Source organism: Berghia stephanieae, chromosome 3 (genome assembly GCF_034508935.2).
Source record: "Berghia stephanieae isolate SIO BIC M18660-M18661 chromosome 3, UCSD_Bste_1.3, whole genome shotgun sequence".
Classification (NCBI taxonomy): domain Eukaryota; kingdom Metazoa; phylum Mollusca; class Gastropoda; order Nudibranchia; family Aeolidiidae; genus Berghia; species Berghia stephanieae.
Window position 1 is genome coordinate 57,904,316 of NC_088362.1, and position 11,684 is coordinate 57,915,999.

General features: G+C 37.9%; 1 protein-coding gene across 1 annotated transcript in view; it reads left to right on the forward strand.

Moving 5' to 3' along the window:
- Positions 1-802: 802 nt before the first annotated feature.
- Positions 803-11,684, forward strand: part of LOC144969288 (uncharacterized) — a 19,644-nt gene continuing 8,762 nt past the window's right edge. Inside the window, exon 1 of the mRNA XM_078908398.1 lies at positions 803-1,046. Within this exon, the coding sequence (XP_078764524.1) occupies positions 953-1,046 (94 nt within the window). The 5' untranslated portion in view covers positions 803-952. The remainder of the gene's footprint in view (positions 1,047-11,684) is intronic.

The window sequence follows — 11,684 nt, forward strand, 5'->3', positions numbered from 1 at the left end:
CGTCCCTTTGAGGTAAATAACGTAAAGTAAATAACTTGCAACAATACAGCATCATAGTGGTTGCTGATGATGATAATGATGATACTTATAGCAATGTAAGTGGTATGCTGACTCTTTACTGTCATCAAGTTTGACCGAAATAGGTTTTAACTCACGTAAAATGATTATAGCAATATTTTTGGAAAGAAAAGAAAACAGGAGGAGGGGAGAAGGAGCACTGTCCTTTGTCAACACCGGTTATCGGCATTTATTGAGCTGTGTTCTGCTAGTCTGTTTTGTCTACCCCTCTGCTCGTCTGCCCGTCTGCCCGTCTGTTTTAGAGCAATTGATTATACTTATTAAATTAGATGCAGAAAAAAATCTTATATTATAGAATATTGCTCGCTAGACGTGAAATTGAATAATATTTACGATTAAATAATTTGTATTGTTCGTGAATCGAAAGAAAAGGGAAAGGAAAACATCCGCTTCGACGCTAAAAATAGTTACCAATGGGAATCCAAAGGATGACGTAAAACAACCTTGGGTCGGCTTGTCTCGAATGTTTACACATTTAAAATGAAAGAAATTATTGTCGTCCATTTCAAAATTTTCTCATCTTAAAAACCTTGTATCTCAACTAATACTGATCTCTCAGAGTGGTTCTATATCATAAATTATAGGGTTTTTCATATTCTACAACATACGTAATTTTCATGCGTTCAACCCTGTTTGCACAATTCAAGGGTTTTTTGGACCTAATTCCCCCTACTAACACTGCTTTTAATGGTTAAGAAATAATGCGTACTGTATTTTGGATTTTATTATCACGACTGGGCGTAAAATGAGGCATGCTTCTGAGTGGAGAGACAAAAACAATTTCATGGATACGTCATTAGAGTTAAATACAGTGATTTAATGCCATGCTTTTTCTACACGTAACCATAGCAACCATCTTCAACAAAGGAGAGACATGGCGGATGGGCGTGGCTCATTGCTGTGGGTTTTAATGATAGTCGTTTCGAAGGAGTTGATAGTGCTGACGTCATCGGCTGCTGATCTTACAGGTAAGGAGATGACAAAAGATTGGTGTTTATGAGGTGATTACAGGTGGTGGGATTATCAATGGATTTTGGATTAAAGTGGCTCCATCGAGAAAACAAGGGATGGGGAGAGAAATAATGACAGACAGAGAGAGAGAGAGAGAGAGAGAGAGAGAGAGAAGAGAGAGAGAGGAGACAGAGGGAGAGAGGGATAGAGAGAGAGAAGGAGAGAGAAGGAGAGAGAGAGAGTAAGTGAGAGAAAGAGAAAGAGAGACAGAGAAAGACAGAGACAGAGAGTGAGAGAGTGAGTCAGAGAAAGAGTGAGAGAGAGAGAGAGAGAGAGAGAGAGAGAAAGAGAAAGAGGGAGAGTCAGAGAGAAAGAGAGAGTGAGTCAGTGAGAGAAAGAGAGAGAGAGAGAGTGTGTGTGTGTGTGTGTGTGTTTGTGTGTGTGTGTGTGTGTGTGCGCTTGCGCGCGCATAAAACCGCAAAATCCTATAATTTTAAAGACATTTATCTTACTTTTTTTCTGCGACTTTAAATGAGATCAAAAGTTTTGATTGGAATCCGGGCCATAATCATAGGCTATGGACTGGGGAAGAAAAACACATTATGACATAAGATTAAGTTCAATGGAGACCGCATGCTATGTTCGCTTAAAGCTCTGAAAAAAACGTGTAGGATGAAACAGTTGACTGACAGAACAAGAAATAAATATACAAGAAAAACAAAAAACAAAAACAAACAAAACAAACCATCCCTCGATATACTTAGTAATGATATCACGTGATATATATATATATATATATATATATATATATATATATATATATATATATATATATATATATATATTGTGATTACATAGTCGGGGCAGCCTGATATTTTAAGATATTTTTGTTTGTTCGTATTTTTCTTTCTTGCTTTGTCTGGCACCGACGTGTAAATATATGCAGGTCTGATATCCGAACGCAATTATGGGCCTAGTTTAACGTTGTTGTAACGGAGACAATATTTTGCGACATTTTGTTGTTGTTGAAATTTCCATTACAACAATGAGCCCATAATGAATTGGGTTACCAGACCTGCAGATAAGTGCACGTAGTCTGGCTCTGTTTCATACACATACTTTTTTTTCAGAGCTTTGTCTTACTCCAGTGCCTGCTTGCTAGTTTGCCACAAAGTACGTTTATTTCCTTTGAGACCTTATGTAATATACGATTATTATACTCTTCCTTTTTGGAATAGGATTCAACAGTCGTGACGTCACTTCCCTCCTAATGACGCAAAGTAACTTAGTAACTGGTTCTAAACTATCGGAACAATGGCGGACGCTCTGATGAAATACTTCTCCGACGACTATAAAAGTACATTCAGAGGAGAAAACATGATAAGACTGATCATGTTTTGACTTTTATACATTCTGATCACATGACATGTGAAAAATTTCTATCCAGCATGAAGAATAAAAAGTGCCTATTTTCTTTGTTGAGAACCAAGCTTCTCGTTGCTGGGCAGACGTGACATCAGACTATTGAATCCTATTCCGGACGTGTTCCCAACCGCTTCACGAGCTTGCGAGTAACGCGTTGGAAACAACGTTCGAATTCCAAAACGCAAGAGTGTAAGCAATCTTTTATTCTACATCTCAATCCATTTCGATTTCATCAACTCTGAGTAAAAGACATTTTCAAAAAATGTTATTTTAGTGAAACTTAAAGATTGACGGGCGCTTAAATGACCTAAATAGAGTCGAAAGCGCAGTTAAACACCTAAAAAAACAAAAAAAAAAAAAAAAAAAAAAAAACAAAAACAAAGTTTGATACTTCCGACGTCACAGATGATTTTTGTAAATTTGATATCATTACGCGTTACTATTTAGGGAGAGGGGGGGGGGGGTAAAGTTCGATCGTTAACAGCTTTGGCGTCCTTCAACTTTCTTGCCGTATCAAACCGCGATCAAAGACGCAGCAATCTTGTAAACTGGCCGAATTATAAAGATCATGAAACAAAATTAGTGGCATTTGAAGGGATAGAAACCCAATCAGATGAGGATTATAATGTTATCTGACTTTTCCAAAATAGATTGACTGCTTTAAAACAATGATCCCATTTTGATGATTATTCCAGACAAACAAACAAGCAAACAAACAAATAAACAAACAAATATACAATTTAAGGATTAAGGAGTAGGCGCCTGTGTAAGATAAAGAACTGAACAAGTGTGTATGAAAGGTGCCAGACAAATATACACAAAAATACACTGGCATAAAAAAACAAAACAAAAACAAACTTGAGTAATTATATCGCGCAATTTCCACTAAACGTGCTCAAAGCGCTCTACAGCGGGTCAATAGTCAACAGCAACACTTAACATGTAGAACGAGACATGACGCCTGCGAGGTGATATTAAATTTATTGTTCCTTTTCCGACAGAGACAACACTATTAGCGGTCAGAAATTCATTTTACACCCGAGCACGGTGAGAGAAATTTAAGGTTTTAGAGCCCGAAACGTTCCATGTTTGATATTTTGTTCATTTTTGAAGCTATTATATTCGTTTTTGTTTATTACTCTTTACAGTCTACAGCGACGTGCACTTATTTTCAGGTCTGATAACTCATTGTTGTAATGAAAATCTCAATAAATGACGCAAAATATTGTCCATTACAACAATGTTAAACTATGCCCATAAGTGGGTTCGGGTATCAGAACACACACACACACACACACACACACACACACATATATATATATATATATATACACACGTCGGTCTACAACTTTTAGCAACTTAATATCATTTTGACACCAATTACTTTAACAAGAACCAAGAGGCAAACATTTTTCCTAATAATAAGCCGAAATAAATCTGTTGACGAAAATAGACAAAGACTTGATGACCTCAGAACTGGACATCTGACATTTGTTGACATCTATCTCTTCATGAAGTGTCCAAGAATTCGACGGCAACTACTAGAATAATTAGTAAAATGTCCTTTAAATTATCTATCACCCGTACGGGCATTCGTGACGGACAGATAATCAGAGATTTCAAAATGCAGTCAAAGGGAGGCAACTGTGACATTATCATTATTTTGTGACCGGTGGAAATGGCCAGACTTAGATAATTGTCACTTCTGTCAAGTCTTATTGATACTTCCTCCAATTGCAGCCTACGTAATATATATATATATATATATATATATATATATATATATATATATACATATATATATATATATATAATATACATACATACATACATACATACATACATACATACATACATAAACATACATACATACATACATGTATATATATATATATATATATATATATATATATATATATATATATATATATGTGTTAGTGGTACTTGTAGGTACGAGAGTGCTCGATAACGTTGGTTAGAGCTAATATAAAATATAAAATATAAATGGATTCACTCACGTATATGGCCGAAACACATGTTGTTTCTGTGGCTTCCACCCACGTCTTCAGTCGGCATGCTATATCCGTAGAATGATTATTCCATTTAGGATGATCAACAATGATCCTAAATGGAATAATCATTCTACGGACATAGTATGCCGACTGAAGACGTGGGCGGAAGCCACAGAAACATGTGTTTCGGCCATATAAGTGAGTGAATCCATTTATATATATATATATATATATATATATATATATATATATATATATATATATATATATATATATTTTATTCTCACCTCGTTTTTTTTTACACATTCTCCAACAACGTTGTTTCGTCCAGATTTCCTGGAGTAATCAGGGAGGTCGTTTAGAGGTGTCTGGACACCTCTAAACGACCTCCATGATGACTCCAGGAATTCTGGACGAAACAACGTTGTTGGAGAATATAATATATATATATATATATATATATATATATATATATATATTATAAATATCTATTTTATTTATTTTCCACGTTAATTTGTGTATTGTTGTTCTGACGAAGGGTTTGTACCCGGAATGTCCATTGTCTGTTTTGTTCCCATACGAAGCCTCCTCATTTTCACTTTTTTGTTAGTATTTTACGATCACCGGCTTCAGGCAGCACCTACCGTTTTCTACGATAATGATCCAGAGATGGCGGGGTCACCGGTAGTTACTTCTTATAGGGTTGAGACAGGTATCTTTCCCGACAGCTAGTTTCTCATTAAATCAGAAACATCGTGTTATTATCGACCTAAAAATTACCGTCTATTCACGATGAAATTCTATTTCGATGAGACGACTTTGGAGCCAGCTATCTTATCCATTAATAGCAGCGTTCATATACTCGTAGCTCTTGATAGCTTAATTAATTAATAAAAATGAATTATTTGAATGTTTGTCTGCGCATGAATTCATAAATTATGTAAACTGTAGTTTGGATTCTCTATATAAGAGGCTACTACCACGAAGAAGAAGAAGAAGTAGAAGGAGGAGGAGGAGGAGGAGTAGTAGGAGGAGGAGAGGAGAGGAGGAAGGAGAGGTAGGAGGGGAAGAAGCGAGGAGGAGGATAGGAGGAGAGGCGTAGGAAAGGAAGACAGAAAAGAGAAGGAAAGGAAGACAGGAAGGAAAGAGGAGGAGGAGGAGGAGAAGGAGAAGTAGAGTAAGAAGAATTGACTGTTATCCTTTGTATAGGAAGCTGGTTGATTGCAGTAATATTATGCTTTACGCCAGTTCTGACAGACCTAATCTAACTAATCACTGCTGTGTGGACAGGGAACGAGGTAAGGAGAGAGAGAGAGAGAGAGAGAGAGAGAGAGAGAGAGAGAGATCGAGAGAGACAGAGAGGAGAGAGAGGAGAAGAGAGAGAGAGAGAGAGAGAGAGAGAAGAAAGAAGAGAAGAGAGAGATAGAGATAGATGGATAGACAGAAGATAGATAGACGAGAGAGAAGATAGAGAGTAGAGAGAGAGAGAGAGAGAGAGAGAGAGAGAGAAGAAGAGAGAAGAGAGAGAGAGAGAGAGAAATAGATAAAGCAAGAGAGAGATAGAGATAGATAGATAAATAAATAGATAGATAGATAGATAGATAGATAGATAGATAGATAGATAGATAGATAGAGAGAGAGAGAGAGAGAGAGAGCGAGAGAGAGAGAGAGGTTAAATAAAGTATGGACTGCAAACAGGATCAGAACCAATTCATTTGAATGTAAAGTGAGTGCTCTAGCAACTGAACTATCGGGCCTACTAAATCAACGAATAAGGCTACTTGAAAATAGATAATTATGGTCAGATGGTTCTGTCTGCGTGAAGATGGCGTCTGTAAGAACTTCTAAAATAATCATGTACTGAACAACCTCTAATACAAAAACAATTGATTATTTCCCTTGCTATTCATGTACTGAACAACCTCTAATACAAATACAATTGATTATTTCCCTTGTTATTCATTAATATGAGAGCGCTCAACAAAATTTTAGAAGATACGATTCTTACACTCTTGCTTTTTGGAATTCTGGACGTGTCCCAACCGCTGCACGAGCCTTTATAGATAGTTCGAAGATGACGTCACTCAGGTCTTTGTTATTGTTTTTTGCCATCCGCGTTTATGAGTAATTCTCACTAAACTGTGATAACCAAACTGTAAACGATCATGGTTAAACACAGTTTTGTGTGTTGGACAGTTACACTTCCGGATGGCAATGTTGTGAACTTATTAGCCAAGTGCATACTATCTATAGGCATCAAATTGTCCCAACTATCGGGTAACAACGATCTTTGGCGTAATGGTAGCACATCTGACCGGTAATCGTGAGATCTGAGGTTTTCCCGGTCGAGCCATGCTGATTTTGTGGGATGATTTGTTGTCTTGTATTTCCCTGCTTCGTCTGGCACTCCAAATACATTTTTTCCAGATGTATATCTCATGGAATGTAATATAGGGAATGATGATAGAGAGATTAGCGGAAGAGTAGCGTCCCTTGATTGGACGTCACCTGACAGAGAGAACGTCAATTTGGTTTTGAAGTGTCTCAAGCCGCTTTCATCGGAAGCGAGGACGAGCGACGCATGCGCACAACCAACATGACGTTCTCTCTCTAATAACTTTTCCGCCGGTGGCGTCACAGACTATGGGTGACGTCCAATCAAGGGACGCTACTCTTCCGCTAATTTCATTCCCTATAGGCAGATGACCGATTTGAAATCATGGGCTGGCTTATTCATAATTTGAATATATAGTAAAAAATTCTGTTTCGGTTTGAGATATTTATCATGACAACCACGAGGCGACAGTAATTGGTTTTACAGCGACGTGTACTTATTTGCAGGTCTTATAACCCAATTATTATGGGCTCATTATTGTAATGGAAATCTTTAAAAATAACGCTAGGTTTTGTCTATAACAGTTCAATGTTAAACTAGGACCATAATTAATTGCGTTCGGATGTCAGACCTGCATAAATGAACACGTCAGCTTACAGAGATAGAGAAATATGCTGTTACAATTGGATTCAATAGTCTGATGTTACGTCGCCCAGCAACGGCGCCCATCGTGGTTCTAAACAAAGAAAATCGGTACTTTTTATTCGTCATGCTGGCTAGAACTTTTCATATGTCTTGTGATCAGAATGTATAAAAGTTAAAATATGATCATATTTATAGTGTTTTTCTCCCCTTGATACACTTTTATGCTCGTCGGAGAAATAATTCATACCGGCGTCCGCCATTGTTCCGATAGTTTAGAGCCAGTTACTAAGTTACCTTACGTCATTACGAGGGAAGTTGACCAGTTAACTGACGTACTCTGGAAAGACACGTTATAAAAAATTTGGCCAGGAGACTCGTCCTTCAAATATCGGTCAATTTAGCTGACCATCTTGACAAAAACTCTCAATTCTCTGGGATCTCGCGAAGTCATTCAAATCGATCGATATTTGAATTTTTGAATACCTGTCTTTCTATAGAATTACGAGTTAAGATTCATACTCAAAAGGAAGAGAGAGAGAGAGAGAGAGAGAGAGAGAGAGAGAGAGAGAGAGAGAGAGAGAGAGAAAGGGAGACAAAAAGAGAAAGAGAGAGATAAAGAGAGAAATAAAAAGAAGAGAGAGAGAAAGAGAGAAAGAGAGAGGAAAGAGAGAGAGAGAGAGAGATAGGGAGAGAGAGAGAGAGAGAGAGAGAGAGAGAGAGAGAGAGAGACAGACAGACAGACAGACAGAAAGAGTGGGAGCAATAAAGGAGACAGTCAAAGAGTAAGAGAGATAATATTAGAAGTAGATGGTGGAGTTGATGGTGGTGGTGGTGTGTTGTGTATATATATATATTATATATATATATATATATATATATATATATATATATGTGTGTGTGTGGGTGTGTGGGTGTGTGTGGGGGATGTGTGTGTGTGTGTGTGGGGGGGGGGGTGATTGAATGATTACGATAACATTAGACCTACACGGGTCATCAGCTGGGATAATAACCGGTTGCCATTCTCCGTTGAGTTGTAAGATCAGTGCAACCTTTACAATGTCTTCACCTGGGAATCCAGAGATAGAGGCGATTGTTATTTGTGGAACCTTTGGGGAAATGCTCATTCATTATCTCGAGTCAGGGTGAATAATGAGCTGCTAAAACTTACCCGTGGACTATAAAAAACTGGACATACATGAATACAACAACTTCGGAAATAATACAGATATAACAAAATACTTATCATAGACCGTTTAGGGTTAGAACGGTGCGGCTATGTGATCTTGTATGACACTCGCTTTCGGATCGGAAGGTCCTAGGGTTCGAGAGCCTCTCTGTGTGCATAGATGAGTCCTTGGAAAAAGCTCTTTACTACATTCTCTCACCTTACTCAGGTGTAAAATTAGTACCTGGCTTTTCGCAGAGTTGTCTCTGTCGGAAAAAAATTGTAATAACAAACGTCGTGTCTCGTTCTATATGTTACGTATTGCTGTTGATAAAGCGCTTTGAGCACGTTTAGTGGATATTGCGCTATTTTAAAGCTCAAGTATTTTATTTATCTATTTTTTAAACCGGAAAAATGTCATCCCATAAGGGAATATTTTTCTTTAGGGTCTATACCAAGGAAAGACTGGAATAACCCAGGCGTCAGCCGTAGTGCAGTGCCGGAAACTGACTTGCTCAAGGCCACACAGCGCAGTGGGTATTCGAAATTAGTACTTTTAGGGTACGACCCAAAAACCGTAGAGCTGAGCCACGCTTCCCCATTGTTCGATATCTAGCAGTTGGCTATATAGTTAAAAAGGAATGTGAATTACAAAATTCAAAGCTAAAAACTCTTCTTTCAAAATCAACAAGAAAGCGCCATCTTGATTCTTTTTCTTCTTATTTGGACGAATAACGAAGGGAAATAACTACAAAGACATGACAATAAAGGTCAAAAAGTAGAACGAAATTTCTCTCTCTCTCTCTCTCTCTCTCTCTCTCTCTCTCTCTCTCTCTCTCTCTCTCTCTCTCTCTTGTCATGATTTTCTACACCGATAAAACATATATTTTGACGCGAAAAGATATATATAGAATTGAAGTTAATCATTAGTAGCTTCCCAATACTCGTAAATCAAAATAAAAATTTTAAATGACAAAACCAAAATATACTAATCATAATGTAAGTGAAAAAAACTTACTCATAAATAAAGTGGTTGTGGTAATCAGAAAAAACAAACAAAACAAAACGTGGAAAGAGAGAATCCTACAAATCGTACAATCCACAGAAAATCGACTTGTGAGCGAAGTTATAATTTGATTAAAAAAAAATTGAGCCTTATATAGTGCAATATCCACTTAATGTGTTCAAAGCGCTTTACAAGGGGTCAACAGCAACATTTAACACGTAGGACGGGACATGACGCCTGTTAGGCGATATTACAATTTTTCGGACAAAGACAACGCTGTTAACGACCAGGTACTCAGGTACACCTGAGTACGGTGAGAAAATGTGCGTAAAGAACCTTTTCCAAGGACTCAACTATGCGCCGAGCGAGAGGCTCGAACCCAGGACCTTCCGATCCGAAAGTGAGTGTCATACCACTAGACCACATAGCCGAACAACATTTAACCAGTTGACAGTCATACTGGAGACTAAAATGATGGAGACATGAAACTTAGGGGCTCCTTCCGTATGTGAGTGTTCAATGTCAAGTCGGTAAACATGGCATTTGTTTATTGATGGTATGTGTTTAAATAAAATACACACCATTTCTTCCTGCTATATCAGTCACACAAATACACGGAAAGTTTATAATGTTATGAGAGAATTTAGAGAGAAGAAATCACATCTGAATAATACACAGAAAGCTGCAAAGCCCGTGTCAAATTTCAATGGGAGCGATCTATATTCATATTTTCGTCCAACCAAGTCCTCAATCACATGATTTGTTGCTGTCCAACGATTGGATATTTCTTCACAATCGTAAACCCGCTGCTTTGTTTACAAATGTTATAAACATACCCATGTGTCAAGCTGAATAAAATGACCAATCGTGATGTTAGATATTTAAAAAGCTGTGAACCCTTTTCACTAAGTGGGCCATTTGAGCACATTTTGCAATGTGACCAATGACCTCGAGCACATGGAAAGTTAATATAGATCATGCCCATTGTATTACACTTTATTGATAGTATGCGTTTGGCCAAGAAGCTCATAACATTGCCATCCGGAAGTATAACGGACCAACACACAAAAATGTGTGTATCCATGAACGTTTATAGTCGGGTTAATACAGTTCAGTGAGCATAACTATCTATAAACTATATGAGTGAGAGGATGTTTACCGACCTGACACGACCTGGCATAGATCCGTATTGTCCGTTATTTTAACCCCATTGCCACTTCAGACGATTCGCGTTTCTATAGATAGAATGAAGTTGACGTCACTCGGCTCGAGTCTTTGTTATTGCTTTTTGCCATCCGCGTTTATTTGTAATTCTCACTAAACTGTATTAACTAGACTATAAAAGTTTAAGGTTACACATAGTTTTGTGTGTTGGTCAGCTATAGATAGTTCGAAGATGTCGTTACTCAGGTCTTTGTTTTTGTTTTTTGCCATCCGCGTTTATGGGTAATGCTCACTGAACTGTATTAATAACCAGAATATAAACGTTCATGGATACACACAGTTTTGTGTGTTGGTCCGTTATACTTCCGGATGGCAACGTTATGAGCTTCTTAGCCAAGCGCATACTAGTCTATCTTTACTTCCGAATGGCAATTTTGTGAGCTTCTTTGCCAAGTGCATAATATCTATATCGCTGTCTCCGGCCGTACTATGGAAAAACGAGTATTTAAAAATATGGCCAGAAAACTCGTCCTTAAAATATCGTTATAATGACCCTCATCTTGGCAAAAACTCTCAACCTGGGCCTGAAGGACGACTTCGAGAAGTTCCAGAATTGAGAGTTTTTGCCAAGATGAAAGGTCATTAAAATCGATCGATATAGGGAATGAGATTAGCGGAAGAGTAGCGTCCCTTGATTGGACGTCACCGCGAGGACGAGAGACGCATGCGCACAACCAACATGACGTTCTCTCTCTAATAACTTTTCCGCCGGTGACGTCACAGACTATATGGGTGACGTCCAATCAAGGGACGCTACTCTTCCTCTAACCTCATTCCCTATTTGAAAGAGGAGTTTCCTGGCCTACTTTTTCAATACGGGTTTTTCTACAGAGTACGACAGTT